Source organism: Erinaceus europaeus, chromosome 11 (genome assembly GCF_950295315.1).
Source record: "Erinaceus europaeus chromosome 11, mEriEur2.1, whole genome shotgun sequence".
In the NCBI taxonomy this organism is placed as follows: Eukaryota; Metazoa; Chordata; class Mammalia; order Eulipotyphla; family Erinaceidae; genus Erinaceus; species Erinaceus europaeus.
Window position 1 is genome coordinate 61,337,501 of NC_080172.1, and position 15,750 is coordinate 61,353,250.

At 37.7% G+C, this 15,750-nt stretch overlaps 1 protein-coding gene across 1 annotated transcript in view; it reads right to left on the minus strand.

The window, feature by feature from the left end:
- Positions 1-2,324: 2,324 nt before the first annotated feature.
- SYCP1 (synaptonemal complex protein 1) overlaps positions 2,325-15,750 on the minus strand; it is a 100,283-nt gene continuing 86,857 nt past the window's right edge. Inside the window, exons 32-33 of the mRNA XM_060201833.1 lie at positions 4,084-4,173; positions 2,325-3,991 (exon numbers count right to left, since the gene is read on the minus strand). Of these exons, the coding sequence (XP_060057816.1) occupies positions 3,857-3,991; positions 4,084-4,173 (225 nt within the window). The 3' untranslated portion in view covers positions 2,325-3,856. The remainder of the gene's footprint in view (positions 3,992-4,083; positions 4,174-15,750) is intronic.

The following is a 15,750-nucleotide window of genomic DNA, read 5'->3' on the forward strand; positions in this document are numbered from 1 at the left end:
CACAATACAGGGAATTTTTTCCTCCCTCAGCTCCGACTTTTTCTCATTCCATGGAGGCCTGGAGGTCTACAACTCTCCTTTCCCAAGGGAGACAGACTAGGCTGTAGTCTCAATCTCCTGACCAGGCCAACAACCTCTGGTCTAAGCAAGCAGGGGAAAGAAAGATGCAGAGCCTTGCTTGAGGGTGTCACCTCACCTTTAGTCTGTTGCGGGGTAAGTAGCAGAGACCACTCGACACCAGTTAAGCTGAATTTTCAGTCTTTATTAAGCCAGCTAGCTGGTGACTACACTCACAGCTAAAAGTGCTGCTCAGAGTGCAGTGCTGAGCTCAGTGTTGCACACTCATAAAGGGGTAAATGCAAGAAACAAGCTAGGTTACAGAAGCCAAACATGTGGTGGTTAGGGCAGTCTGTTACTGTGGTCAGAACAACCCATTATGGAAACAATCAACAATTACAGAACACTAAGATCTACTCCTTGTTTGGCAAGTAAAGTAATTGATTGTACAGGTTCAGGTTCAGGTCAAGATGGAGTTAGTTATGCTAAGGAAATGGGAACCCTGTCACATTCCCCACCACTTTTAAGGAAAATGAGTCAAATCATAGACTTATATATGGGTAGATGATTATATTGTCCCCATAATACCATGAGTTTGACCGAATTAACTATCTGTTTGACATATTTAACTAAGCAATTGAGAATACAGGGTCCCACTGAGAGGGCTAGTAGGATAAGGATTAAGAGGCCCGAGATGGCTGTCAGCAGGGTAAACAACTTCTAAGTCTTGTCTTCATTTTTTCTAAACCACATGTACACATTACCTCTCTTTTGTGTAAAATTTTTCTGCTAGTATGGAAAGCTCCTATGTCTGAGAAAATTCACTTTGGCATGTCACAGTACTGTCTGTGTTCCCCAGGTCCAGCTTATTCATTCCCTGAACTCAACATTTCTCTATCTAGGAATATGAATCAGAATTCTTTTGGGGTGCTGAAGGACGAGGTTTTAAATTTCTGTGACTACTTCCTGCTGAGATGGATGGTAGACAGGTCAATCCATACTCCCAGACAGACCTGTTCTTTCCTTAATCCTTTTTAGTAGGGTAGGCTCTTAAGAGATGAGGTTTCTGGATATTTCACCTCTGTTCAGGGAGGCCAAGAAAGATGGGTCATGATAGCATCTGGAACTTGATGTCCTCCTTCTCAGAGTCTTTCTCCAACAGCTCCTTGTCCTTGCCTTGGCTTCCCAGGCAGACATTCTTCAGTTTATTACTATTTTTAATGTTTCATTGTTTATTACTGATTTACAAGATTGTAAGTGGTGTAACTGTAATAGAGGTATAATTCTTTTTGTTGTTGTTGTTGTTGTGGAACAATGAATTTATTTGGCTTCCAGATTATTTTTACTTAAAATATTTTTATAAATTCATTGTATGTCATTTACATCTTATTATATAGATAAAGAGAAGATGTGTTTGAAAACATTGATGGATACAGTACAAGTTGTTACAAGTGAGTGAAAAGTTGCTATAAATTTGACTTAAGTCTTTCTTTTTCTTTTTTTTTTTTAATTGGGGATAGAGGTATAATTCTATACAGTTCCTATCACCAGAGTTCTTTGTCCCATCTCCTCTACTGGAAACTTCCCTATTATTTATCCCTCTGGGATTATGGGCCAAAATTCTTTTTGGGGTACAGAAGGTGGCTGACTGAAATAGTAATTGTTAAGATCATGAAAGACCTCAACTGTACCTTCCTATTGAGCAGAATTTAGTCCAATTTATTAATCCTTTCTAGCTTGATCTCATTATCATTTTGGATAATTCTTTGATTTTTGTTTTTCTCTTTTTTTAAATAAGATTGGGGGAAAAGAGGGGTACAATTCATACAGTTCTCACCACCAGAGTGCCATATCCCATACCCTCCATTGGAAGTTTCCCTATTCTTTATCCCTCTGGGAGTATGGATCAAAGATCTCTACGGGGTGCAGAAGGTAGGAAGTTTGACTTCTGTAATTGCTTCTCTGCTGGACCATGGGTATTGACAAGTCAATTCATGCCCCCAGTTTGTTTCTATCTTTCCCTATAGGGGTAGGCTTGGGGGAGATGGGGTTCCAGAACATATTGGTGAGGCTGTCTTCCCAGGGAAGTCAGGTACAGTCATTCCCATCATTGTAGGTATTCTCAGCCAGTTTGTTTTATTATTGGCTCCCAAATTTGTCACAACCGTAAACCTTTCTCTAAGCCTATTTATTACTTCTATTTTGGATCTCTAATAGGCATTTCAAACCTAACACATCCAGAATTACATTCCTCAGGCCAAAAATGATTTTAAATACTTTTAATATTTATTTTTCATATTTGATTAAGACAGAAATTGAGAGGGGAATGAGAGATAGGAATAAAGACACCCAAGCCCCAACCCCTGTAGGAGGGAATTTTGTACATGGTGTGAAACTGGGTGAACCACTGCTCAAGACCCCAGGTCAAAAAAATTGACATTGTTATCACATTCCATATCTAACTTTAAATGCTTAATATCATCTCTCATATGCATTATTAAAATACCATCTGTTTTCTGTTTTATTCCTTTACTTTCTTTTCAAACTATTCACAATATAGCAACCAGAAAAGTCTTTATGTTAAAATCTGAATCAGATCATGATCTGTTTTTGCTCAAAGGTATTTACTAATTCACATCTTATTCAAAGTAGCCAAAGTTCTTATAAAGATGTTAAAAGTGGTCTGTCCACCCAAACTCCCCTTCCTGTTAATTATCGGGTCTTTTCTACTTTTTATTCACTCAGTTCTTCAATGACATTGCACTCAGTGACAGTACTACAGAATATAATGGATATACACCCAATTCTGGATCTTTGTATTTCCTGTTCCTTCTTTCAAGAATGTCCATCCCTCTAACCTCACCCCTATGTTAACACGTTTACTTGGTATTCATCAGACCTCATCAGACCTTCATATAAATATTTCTCTTTCTTTTTCAGTGAAGGTCACCTAACATAAATTTCTGACCAATTTCATAATTCCTAATACTTTTCCCTGACTGATTATCATTAATATATTTTTCACTTATCTTAAGCTCTAGAAAATAGGTTTGTTTCTGTGTGTGTTTCACATTTACATCTCCAGTATCTAGAACTGTTCTTGACTTCAGTTAGATAATAAATATTTGCATAATGAATATTCAATAAATTAAGTATATTAGAAAGTCATACCGATATTGGTTTTTCTTCCTGCAACTAAAAGCCTTTTGTCCATTTTTGTGAACACAAAAAAGCTGTTTCAGAAGTTGAAGGTTGGTTAAAATAACCTCAATATGTAAAAATAAATTTCAACATTATAAAATCAACTATTCAGATGACTTCATAGAACCATCAAGAAGCTTATTCCCAAAATGTTTTAATAATAAAAAAGAGCAGTTCTCAATGTTATTACCAGCATTAAGTAGTTACTTTGACAAACATGAAAACAGCAAAAATAGCTTTCATGAATACAAAAAAGTAGAAATACACATGTAAAAACTATTGTATTTTACTGTTGACTGTAAACCATTAATCACCCAATAAAGAAATTAAAAAACTGTACTACTGTAAACTTAATGGTTAATCCTCCCAATAAAATAATATAAAAAAACAAAAAAGTGGAACTACAATCATCTAACTGTATGAAACAATTACAAATTTTCAGGTAGTAAATAGGTTTTCTCAGATTTAGATCAAAATATAAAGAAACATTAACTGTTTATCATATATAAAACATCACAATTAAAATTGTGTTCTTCAAGAAATAAAAATTAACTATAAATTGGACATTATGATCCTTAATCACACTAATTTTCTGAAATTAAATAAATAGTTTTTCTGCCTCCTTTAGTTTTTTTTTCCTATCCAGCTTAGCAATTACAGCCCAACGGTCCTCTTGCTTTCTCATTGCTCCAAACTTCAGTGTAGATCCAGGGGTTGTTAGAGATGAAGGACTCTGAAAATAAAATAAAGTAACAGTATATTTAATTTTAAAGAATTAAGTCCAGTTTTTGAAGCCTGTTCTCTGAATCAAAATGTAAAAACTACCTTTTTTGGTGTTCTGACATACAGATGAGAAGTTGGTGGATTATTGTTCTTGTACAGCTTCTTCATTGTCTCTTCCTCAGAAACCATGCTCTTAAAATGCAAAATATATATATAACTTAAGGGTTACCATCATTAATAATTACATCATTAGATTATAGATAGCACATATGAGGAGGAGAAGTAAGAGTAGAGGGAGGGACAAAGAAGACAGAAGACTGTAAAGAGGAGAGAAGGAGGGGAAAAAAAGGAGAGGGAGAAAACTGAGGAAAGAAGATGGTGACTAAACCCTGCCCCAAAAGAATCTAGATTTTTACTCTATTATCTATATTCCTAAAAAGTTATGTGAACTCTAAGATACATATGAGTAACATTTTTATGTTTATTTATTTAGTCCCTTTTGTTGCTGTTGTAGTTATTACTATTGTTATTGATGTCATTGTTGTTGGATAGGACAGAGAGAAATGGAAAGAGGAGGGGAAGACAAAAGGGGAAAGAAAGACACCTGCAGACCTGCTTCACCGCTTGTGAAGTGACTCCCCTGCAGGTGGGAAGCTGGGGGCTCAAACTGGAATCCATACTCTGGTCCTTGTGCTTCACACCATGTGCGCTTAACCCGCATGAGTTATATGTGCACCCAACTCCCATGAGTAATATTTTTGTGCTTATTTCTATTTTAGTTTCAGAGTCTTAATATTACCACTTCACCCAGATCACCTTGCCCTTAGTTTACTTTTTTTCCACCTTTTATTTGTGATTGTCAGTAGATTACAAGATTTAAGATTATAAATAATATGTAGTTCCACAATGCACTCACAAGCCTACTTATTAAAACTCATAATTAGACCTTATAATTAGCATTTGTAATTCTATAAGAGGTATAATTGGTAAAAAAAAATCTAATTATTTCTAGCAGTAACACTTGTAGGGTACAATTTAAGCACTCTATATATTTTAGTGAGTTAATCCTCAAAATTATATAAAATTGGAAAGTTATTTTCTTTTATTTCATTACTTTGTCATTACTGAGGTTTCACCACTCTCTGTTGACTTTTTTCTGGAAGACAAGAGACACAGAGGGAGAAAGGTAAAGACACTACAGCAGTGAAACTACCTCCAGTGCTATGGAAAACAGGAGTAGAATCTGAGTTATATGTATGGTAAAGTAGGCACTCTAGAAGGCAGGTGGTGGCGCACCTGGTTGAGCATACAATTCCCATGTGCAAGGACTGGGGTTCCAACCCCCACTCCCCACCAAGTGGTAAAGCAATGCTTCAGGCCTCTCTTATTCCCTCCCTATCTCCCATTTCTCTCATAAATTTTTTTCTATCTCTATACAACATAAAAAAAAACATTTTTTTAAAAAGTAGGCACTCAGGTAAGCTATTTTCCCATCTTAAGAAGAATTAGGACACAAAAATATTTAGAAGCTTGTCCAAGATTATACACTATAAGAACTGGAGCCAAGATTCAAAATCTAGGTAGACAAGCACTAGAATCTAATATCTTAATGAGTATGCTACACAAGTTTAGTCAGGAAAACAATCAGTTCATATTATGTTGTCGTGTTCATTAAAGTTACATCTAATAAAATCTTCAGAGACTTCATGGATGATTCTCAAATTTTAAATTCAAATTTTAGTAGAATTCAACAAGTCACCAGGAGATAGCTTTTCAGATATACTTAGAATCAGTATTCACCAGGACAGTTTCCGGAAGATGACGGACTGAGAAGCTGCTAGTGGCTTAAGCTCCAACCACATCAACTGAAAACGGTAGGATTTTCTGCCTTTAGTAGGCCAGTCAATAAAGGGTCCTAGCGGTAACACCAAGGAGGTGACTATAACTTAATTTGGGTTAAAAAATAGAGTAAAAAGAAAGGGAAAAAATTTTTCTTTTAAATTATTATTCCCGAAGTGCACCCCCTCCCCCATTCCCCCCCATAACCAGTCCCTGGGGACCAGAGATCTGCTCAAAGCAGGCTCCCCTGCTAAGCTTCTTTCTTTACCAAGATTCCTGTCCTGTTGCTATGCTTCACATTGGTTTGGTCTTGCTCTCCCCCCCGACGGGAAATTTGGTTTGGCCCTTGCTAGTTTACCCGCTACTCCCTTCTCCCCGCCCCCTACCCTACGTACTTCCTGAGTTCCTGCCACAGCTGCCAGAGGAGAAGGATGCAGGACAGATCTGTGTGGTGATTAGTTTAGGGGTCCCTCTCTGCCGCGGGAAGAGAAAGACGGAAGAGCACGTTTGCCCGCTCATGAATAAAGATTAAACTGCATTCTCAGCTCAGCTGTGTGTCTCTGGTCATCTCTGTTACCCACCCGTGAAGCCAGCCTGGTTAAAACAACACTGTCCCACCAGGGGTTTCATTCATTCTAAGTCTATTCCCTTCTGAAACCTTTGGCATTTTTCTTTCTAAGTAGCCAACCAGCTGCCTCTGCTCAGAGGGCCTGAGGCAATCTGAAGTCATCCAAGCTTCAGGACAGGTTTTTCACTCTGTTCTATTTTATTATCAATACAAGATAAATGCGTACCCCTTTCCCCCCCTCTCCTTCAGGTTGTCCAGAATTAACTCTTAGTGTATTTTACATTGCTAGGGGACCGGATGTCTTATTCACTGCTAAATAATTTGTCTCACTTTTCCTACCGCCCCTACCCATTCTCTCCCTCCCCCTGCCACACAGCTAATTAAATAATAAAAAATAAATAAATAAATAACTTTTTCCTTTCACCGCTCTTTTATTAATGTTCTTTTTCTTATCTTTTTTTTTTCTCTCTCTTTTTTCTTCTTTTTCTCATTCTTGCCATCCTTTCTTCCTTCCTCCTTCAGCTTTCTGAATTCACAGATACACATTTGGGAATTATTGTGCGGAAGAAATCTGACTCAGAGTGGACTCTCTCTGCGTGTATCTCTGCTCAACTTCCCTTTCTCCTTTAGATACCCCTAGAATTTACAGTGGATAGTAGATTTGCATAGCTGACTATTCCTGCTATTCATGTCTAGTCCTGAGGTTTTTTGTTTGTTTGTTTGTTTTTTCTTTCTTAACAATCAGCTGCCTATGCTCAGGAGACTTGAGGAAATCTGGGACAGGGTTTTTTTCCCTGCTGTATCTTATTATTAATATTATATAAAGGCATATCTCTTCCCCCCTCCTTTAGGTTGACCAGAATTAACTCTTAGGGTATCTTTCATTGCTAGGGTAGGGGGCATCTTATCTATTGGCAGAGGAACTTGTCTCGTTACTCCTACCTCCTTTATAGACTCTCCCCTTCTTCCTCCTCCTAGCTAATTAAAAAATAAATAAATAAATAAAATAAAAAATAATCAACTAAAAACCTTACCTTTCACTACTCTTTAATTACAGCACATTTTCTTATCTTTTCTCTTTTCTCTCTCTTGTTTCTCTTTTTCTTTAATCTTGTCATACATTTCTTCCTTCTTTCTCTTTCAGAATTTGTGAATTATTTAGGGGAAGAATCTGACTCAGAGTGCTTTCTCTATGTGTGTATCTCTGCTCTACTTCCCTTCCCCCTCTTGCTACCCCTAGAATATACAGTGGATAGTAGATTTGCATAATTTTCTATTCTTGCTATCCCTTCTTTCCTTTCTCTTTCTTCTTCACTTGGAATTGGTTGCTATTTTTTCATGGACAGGAGACATTGTTTGGCTAACTGGTAGTGATTAAACTGCTTCAATACTTGCTTCAGTTGGTACTGTAATTCCTGAGGTTGGTGATTGCATTTGTCATAAAGGTATTTAGTACAGTGTTGCTTGTACTCAAGACACAACAACTGAGGAACAACAGAACATAAAAATAAGAAACACATAAATCAAAAAAATGGGTAGATCAAGAACAAATAAAACTGCTACTACAATGAATGAAGACAAGAACCCAGAAGAAACTACAAATCAACCAGAAGTAACCATAGATAAGAAAAGTATGCAAGCAATAATAAACTTATTAATCACAGAAATGAAAACAACATTGGAGGAAAGGAATGGCAGTACTAGGGAAACAACAGTTGAGACCCCCAAGGAAAATACTGATTATCTTGAGGCAATTAGAGAACTGAAAGCTGAAATAGCTGAACTTAAAAAAGAAGCTGAGGGAAGGGAAAGCAGACTAACAGAAGCAGAAAACAGAATTAGTCAGACAGAGGATGAGTTAGAGAAAACTAAGAAAGAGGTGAAAGAGCTCAAAAAGAGATTGAGAGACACTGAAAACAACAACAGAGACATATGGGATGATCTCAAAAGAAGTAACATTCATATAATTGGCCTGCCAGAGGAAGAAAGAGAGGAAGGGGAAGGAAACATTCTAGAGGAAATAATAGAAGAAAACTTCCCTGACCTGAATAACAGAAAGGACATCAGAGAGTTACAAACAGAATCAACCCAGATCTGAAGACACCAAGACACATCATAATCACAATGAGAAGAAGTAAGGATAAAGAAAGGATCCTAAAGGCTGCAAGAGAGAAACAAAAAGTCACATACAGGGGAAAACCCATAAGACTATCAGCAGACTTCTCCACTCAAACTCTAAAAGCCAGAAGAGAATGGCAAGATATCTATCGATCCCTGAATGAAAAAGGGTTTCAACCAAGGATAATATATCCTGCTAGACTTTCATTCAAGCTAGATGGAGGGATCAAAACCTTCTTAGACAAACAAAAGTTAAAGGAGGAAACCATCACCAAACCGGCCCTGAAAGAGGTTCTAAAAGACCTCTTATAAACAAGAACATCACTATAATACTTGCAATATATCAGAGCAAACAAAAAAAATTATTTTGAACAATGGCACTACAATACATTAAATCCATAATATCAATAAATGTCAATGGCTTCAACTCACCCATCAAAAGGCACAGAGTGGGAGGATGGATCAGAAAACATAACCCAACCATATGCTGCTTGCTAGAATCCCATCTGACACAACAAAATAAACACAGACTTAAAGTGAAAGGATTAAAAACTATCATACAGGCTAATGGACCACAAAAAAAGGCAGGAACAGCCATTCTCATCTCAGACACAATAGATTTTAAATTAAATAAAGTAATAAAAGATAGGCAAGGACATTACATAATTATTAGAGGATCAATCAGCCAAGAAGACTTAACAATTATTAACATATATGCACCTAATGAGGGACCATCTAAATACATCAAGCACCTACTGAAAGAATTTCAAAAAAACATCAATAGTAATACAATAATAGTGGGAGACTTCAATACCCCACTTTCACACTTAGATCAACAAAGCAGAGAATCAACAAAGATACAAGAGAATTAAATGAAGAGATTGACAGACTAGACCTCTTAGACATTTTCAGAGTCCTTCACCCCAATTAACTGGAATACACATTCTTTTCAAATCCACATCACACATACTCAAGGATAGACCATATGTTAGGCCACAAAGACAGCATCAATAAATTCAAGAGTATTGAAATTATCCCAAGTATCTTCTCAGACGACAGTGGAGTAAAAATAACATTTAACAACAAACAGAAAATTATTAAAAGTCACAGAACTTGGAAACTAAACAACATACTCCTTAGGAACCACTGGGTCAGAGAGTCACTCAAGCAGGAAATTCAAATGTTCCTGGAAACAAATGAAAATGAAGACACAACCTATCAAAATATTTGGGACACAGCTAAAGCAGTACTGAGAGGGAAACTTATAGCCATACAATCACATATTAAACAACAAGAAAAAGCTCAAATGAATGACCATACTGCACACCTCAAGGACTTAGAGGAAGAGGAACAAAGAAACCCTTAAACAACCAGAAAGACAGAAATCACTAAAATTAGAGCAGAAATAAACAACATCGAAAATAAGAGAACCATACAAAAGATCAATGAAGCCAAATGTTGGTTCTTTGAAAGATTAAACAAAATTGACAAACCCCTAGCCAGACTCACCAAACAATAAAGAGAGAAGACTCAAATTAATAGAATTCTAAATGATGGAGGAGATATCACAACTGACACCACAGAAATCCAGAGAATGATGCAAAACTTCTATGAAGAACTATACGCCACCCAGCTAGAGAATCTGGAAGAAATGGCACAATTCCTAGAAACATATGCCCTTCCAAAACTGAACCAAGAAGAACTAAAAAATCTAAATGCACCAATCACAAACAAAGAAATTGAAGCCATTATTAAGAATCTCCCCAACAACAAAAGTCCTGGACCAGATGGCTTCACAAATTCTACAAAACTTTCAGGAAACAGTTAGTACCCATACATCTTAAGCTTTTCCATAAGATTCAAGAAACAGGAATACTCCCTTCCACCTTCTATGAAGCCAACATCACCCTGATACCAAAAGCTGATAGGGACACAACAAAAAAGGAAAACAACAGACCAATATCTCTGATGAACATAGATGCCAAAATATTAAACAAGATCTTGGCCAACCAGATACAGCAGCACATCAAAAAAATTGTTCATCACGACCAAGTGGGATTCATCCCAGGAATGCAAGGCTGGTTCAACATCCATAAGTCAATCAATGTCATTCACTGCATCAATAAAAGCAAAGCAAATAACCACATGATTATCTCAATAGATGCAGAGAAAGCCTTTGACAAAATCCAACACCCATTCATGCTCAAAACTCTACAAAAAAATGGGAATAGATGGGAAATTCCTCAAGATAGTGGAATCTATATATAGCAAACCTACAGCCTACATCATACTCAATGGACAGAAGCTGAAAGCATTCCCCCTCAGATCAGGGACTAGACAGGGCTGTCCACTGTCACCATTACTCTTCAACATAGTATTGGAAGTTCTTGCCATAGCAATCAGGCAAGAGGAAGAAATCAAAGGAATACAGATTGGAAGGGAAGAAGTCAAGCTCTCACTATTTGCAGACGATATGATAGTATACTTAGAAAAACCTAAAGAATCCAGCAGAAAACTACTGGAAGTTATTAGGCAATATAGCAAGGTATCAGGCTACAAAATCAATGTACAAAAATCAGTGGCATTTCTTTATGCAAACACTAAATCTGAAGAAGAAGACATCCAGAAATCACTCTCATTTACTGTTTCAGCAAAATCAATCAAATACCTAGCAATAAAGTTGACCAAAGAAGTGAAAGACTTGTATGCTGAAAACTATGAGTCGCTACTCAAGGAAATAGAAACTGATACCAAGAAATGGAAAGATATCCCATGCTCATGGATTGGAAGAATAAATATCATCAAAATGAATATTCTCCCCAGAGCCATATACAAATTTAATGCAATACCCATCAAGTTCCACCAAGCTTCTTCAAGAGAATAGAAAAAACACTACAATCATTTATCTGGAACCTGAAAACACCTAGAATTTCCAAAACCATCTTAAGGAAAAGAAACAGAAATGGAGGCATTACACTCCCAGACCTTACACTATATTATAAAGCCATCATCATCAAAACAGCATGGTATTGGAATAAAAATAGGCACACAGACCAGTGGAACAGAATTGAAAACCCAGAAATAAACCCCCACACCCATGGACATCTAATCTTTGATAAGGGGGCCCAAAGGATTAAATGGAAAAAGGAGGTTCTCTTCAATAAATGGTGCGGGGAAAACTGGGTTGTAACATGCAGAAGAATAAAATTGAACCACTTTATCTCACCAGAAACAAAAATCAACTCCAAATGGATCAAAGACCTAGATGTCAGAACAGAAACAATCAAATCCTTAGAGGAAAACATTGGTAAAACACTTTCCCACATACACCTCAAGGACATCTTTGATGAATCAAACCCAATTGCAAGGAAGACTAAAGCAGAAACAAACCAATGGGACTACATCAAATTGAAAAGCTTCTGCACATCCAAAGAAACTATTAAACAAACAGAGAGACCCCTCACAGAATGGGAGAAGATCTTCACATGCCATACATCAGACAAGAAACTAATCACCAAAATATATAAAGAGCTCAGCAAACTTAGTACCAAAAAAAGCAAATGACCCCATCCAAAAACGGGCAGATGATATGAACAAAACATTCACCTCAGAGGAGATCCAAAAGGCTAACAAACATATGAAAAACTGCTCTAGGTCACTGATTGTCAGAGAAATGCAAATTAAGACAACACTAAGATACCACCTCACTCCTGTAAGAATGGCATACATCAAAAAGGACAGCAGCAACAAATGCTGGAGAGGATGTGGGGACAGAGGGACCCTTTTACATTGCTGGTGGAAATGTAAATTGGTCCAGCCTCTGTGGAGAGCAGTCTGGGAAACTCTCAGAAGGCTAGACATGGACCTTCCATATGATCCAGTAATGCCTCTCCTGGGCTTATACCCCAAGGACTCCATAACCCCCAACCAAAAAGAGGTGTGTACTCCTATGTTCATAGCAGCACAATTCATAATAGCTAAAACCTGGAAGCAACCCAGGTGCCCAACAACAGATGAGTGGCTGAGAAAGCTGTGGTATATATAAACAATGGAATTCTATGCAGCTATCAAAAACAATGAACCCACCTTCTCTGACCCATCTTGGACAGAGCTAGAAGGAATTATGTTAAGTGAACTAAGTCAGAAAGATAAAGATGAGTATGAGATGAAACCACTCATCAACAGAAGCTGACTAAGAAGATCTGAAAGGGAAACTAAAATCAGGACCTGACCAAATTGTAAGTAGGGCACCAAAGTAAAAACCCTGTGGTGAGGAGTAGACATGCAGCTTCCTGGGCCAGTGGGGGGTGGGAGTGGGTGGGAGGGATGGGTAATTGTCTTTTGGTGGTAGGAATGGTGTTTATGTACACTCCTAGTAAAGTGTAGTCATATAAATCACTAGTTAATTAATATGAGAGGGGGAAATTAATTGTATGTCTCGAAATTTTTAAAACACAGACTGAGGCTTTTTAATATATAGGATGTGTATTTGATATGCAGACTCTCTCAAAAGCCTAGACCAAGTAGATCAGAAGCAACCAATAGCACAGCTATATACAAGATACTGGGTACTGTACAGCAAACCCTAACAAAAGGACTTTTCTAAGTTAATTCAATTACCAAATAATGTGATGGTAACATTACCTATCCATTGTCTTTTTGAACCCTAAGACAGCAGGAATCTCACATCTCCATTACAGAGCCTCTACTTCTCCCAGTCCTTGAACCTTTGGATAAGGCCCACTTTCCTGCATGCCTCTCCCAATCCATATCAAATAATATTGAATCTGCCGATCGCAACCTAATCAACACAACGATTGCCACCTCAACATGCTTCACTTCAGACTGTGTCCAGAGACTTCATGTGTGGAATGACAACCCTTCAGCTTCATTACTCGGGTGAGACCTTTCCTTACATAGTATTCTCTAATTAGATCCCAGGTGGTTCACTTTCTAACAAAGAACCAAAACCTAGATATACACCAGTTTCTGTGAGAGAGAGCATATGTTTACACGTATCCATAAACTACTGCAAAATATATACCTGAAAGCAGAAGTACATTAGAGTTTGCAGCAAGTACCCCCCTAACACTTCCTCTCCACTATTCCAAGCTTTGGGTCCATGATTGCTCAACAATTTGTTTGACTTTGTATGTTAACTCTCTTTTCAGTCACCAGGTTCCAGATGCCATCAGGATGCCGGCCAGGCTTCCCTGGACTGAAGACCCCACCAATGTGCCCTGAAGCTCTACTTCCCCAGAGACCCACCCTACTAGGGAAAGAGAGAGGCAGACTGGGAGTATGGATTGACCTGTCAACATCCATGTTCAACAGGGAAGCAATTACAGAAGCCAGACCTTCCACCTTCTGCAACCCACAATGACCCTGGGTCCATGCTCCAGAGGGATAGAGAATGGGAAATCTCTCAGGAGAGGGGATGGGATATGGAGATTGGGTGGTGGGAATTGTGTGGAATTGTACCCCTCCTACCCTATGGATTTGTTAATTTATCTTTTCTTAAATAAAAAATAAATTTAAAAAAAAAGAATCAGTATTCACAAACTAGCCAACTTAAAAATATTTAAAAATCATGTAAAATATCATTAAATTGGGTGGGGGTAGATAGCATAATAATCATGCAAAGAGACTCTCATACCTAAGGTTCCAAAGTCCCAGGTTCACTCCCCCACACTGCCATAAGCCAGAGCTGAGGAGAGACATGAAATATACCACAAGCACACACCTTACGATATACAAGACCCTGGATTCAAACCCAAGAAGCACTTGGGAGCACCATGGTATTGAGGGAAGCTCCATGGATATTGGAGCAGTACTGTGGCATCTCTCTCTCTCTCTCTCTCCTCCATTTATAATTTTAAATAAAAAGAATGACGAGCGGTGACACACCAGGTTAAGCACACAAAGTACAAGCACAAGGACCAGCGCAAGGACCCCGTTTTGAGCCCTGGCTCCCCACCTGAATGGAAGTCTCTTCACAAGTGGTGAAACAAATCTGCAGATGTCTTTCTCTCTCCCTCTCTATCTTTCCCTCCCCCCTCAATTTCTCTGTGTCCTTTCCTGTAAAAAAAAAAAAAAATGGTACAAGTGGCCTCCAGGAGCAGTGAGTTCATAGTACAGGCATCAAGCCCCAGCAATAACCCTGGAGGCAAAAAAAAACGAATGTCCAAGTCTATCTAGGAGTGATGTAAGCTGTCCTAGCACCACAAAAAATACATAATTTAAATAGTAAAACCTTATCTATTCCTATTTGTAGCATTAATCTTAAACATGCCATCTTTAGTATAGTAGTTATTGAAGAATGATAAAAATGTTAAAGTTGTCAATCACTATTTTAATATAAACTACACTCAATGAATGATACAGAAGAAACATATATTATGCAAAATGCAAAGAAGTACTGAATTTGACTGCAACAAGACTAAAAATATTTCTCTAACCTTTCATTTATCTATTTTTGTGGCATTGGAGCCTTGTATATAATTATCCCACTGCTCCCAGTTCAATGAAAAATAATAATAAATTAAGGTAGCTAGGGAAATGGTGGGAAGAGACAGAGACTGGCTGTAGCTTCCATGGAATTTCTCCCATCCTGGTGTTGTGGTGTTAACATATGGTGCTAGGGCTTCAACATGGAGCTTCCTGCTTGGTAAGGTGCAAACAAGCCCTATAAGGTGAACAATCTCCCAATACCTATTTTCTCTTTTTTCCCCTCTTAAGTCAGTGTATACAATTCTAATTTTCCCTTTTATTAGTTATTTATCAAAGTTTCATGAAATAATAAAATTTCAAAGGTATAATTTCACACCATTACATTTAAGCATAAGTCACCACACCCCTTTCTTTCTGGTAGGAAAGGAGGAGGAAGGAAGGAAAGAAGGAAGGTAGGAAGGAAGGAAAGAAAGAAGGTATAGAGGGAGGAAGGGAGGAAGGGAGGGAGGGAGGGAAGGAGGCAGGGAGAGAAGGGAGGGAAGAAAAAAAGAGGGAGAAAAAAAAGGAAGAGTGAGAGGGAGAAAGTAAGATATGGTAGTGGTCTGAGAGATGATGTAGTGACTAGAGTACTGTACTGTTCTTCCAAGCATAAGGTTTTGAGTTCAATCCCCAGCATCACATGTGCCAAAGGGATGCTCTAGTTCTATATATCTCTCTCACTAAAAAATAAAGTATCTTTTTTTAATGTAGGCTTTTAATGTTTTTTTTCATATCCATTAGGAGAAGCACTAAGT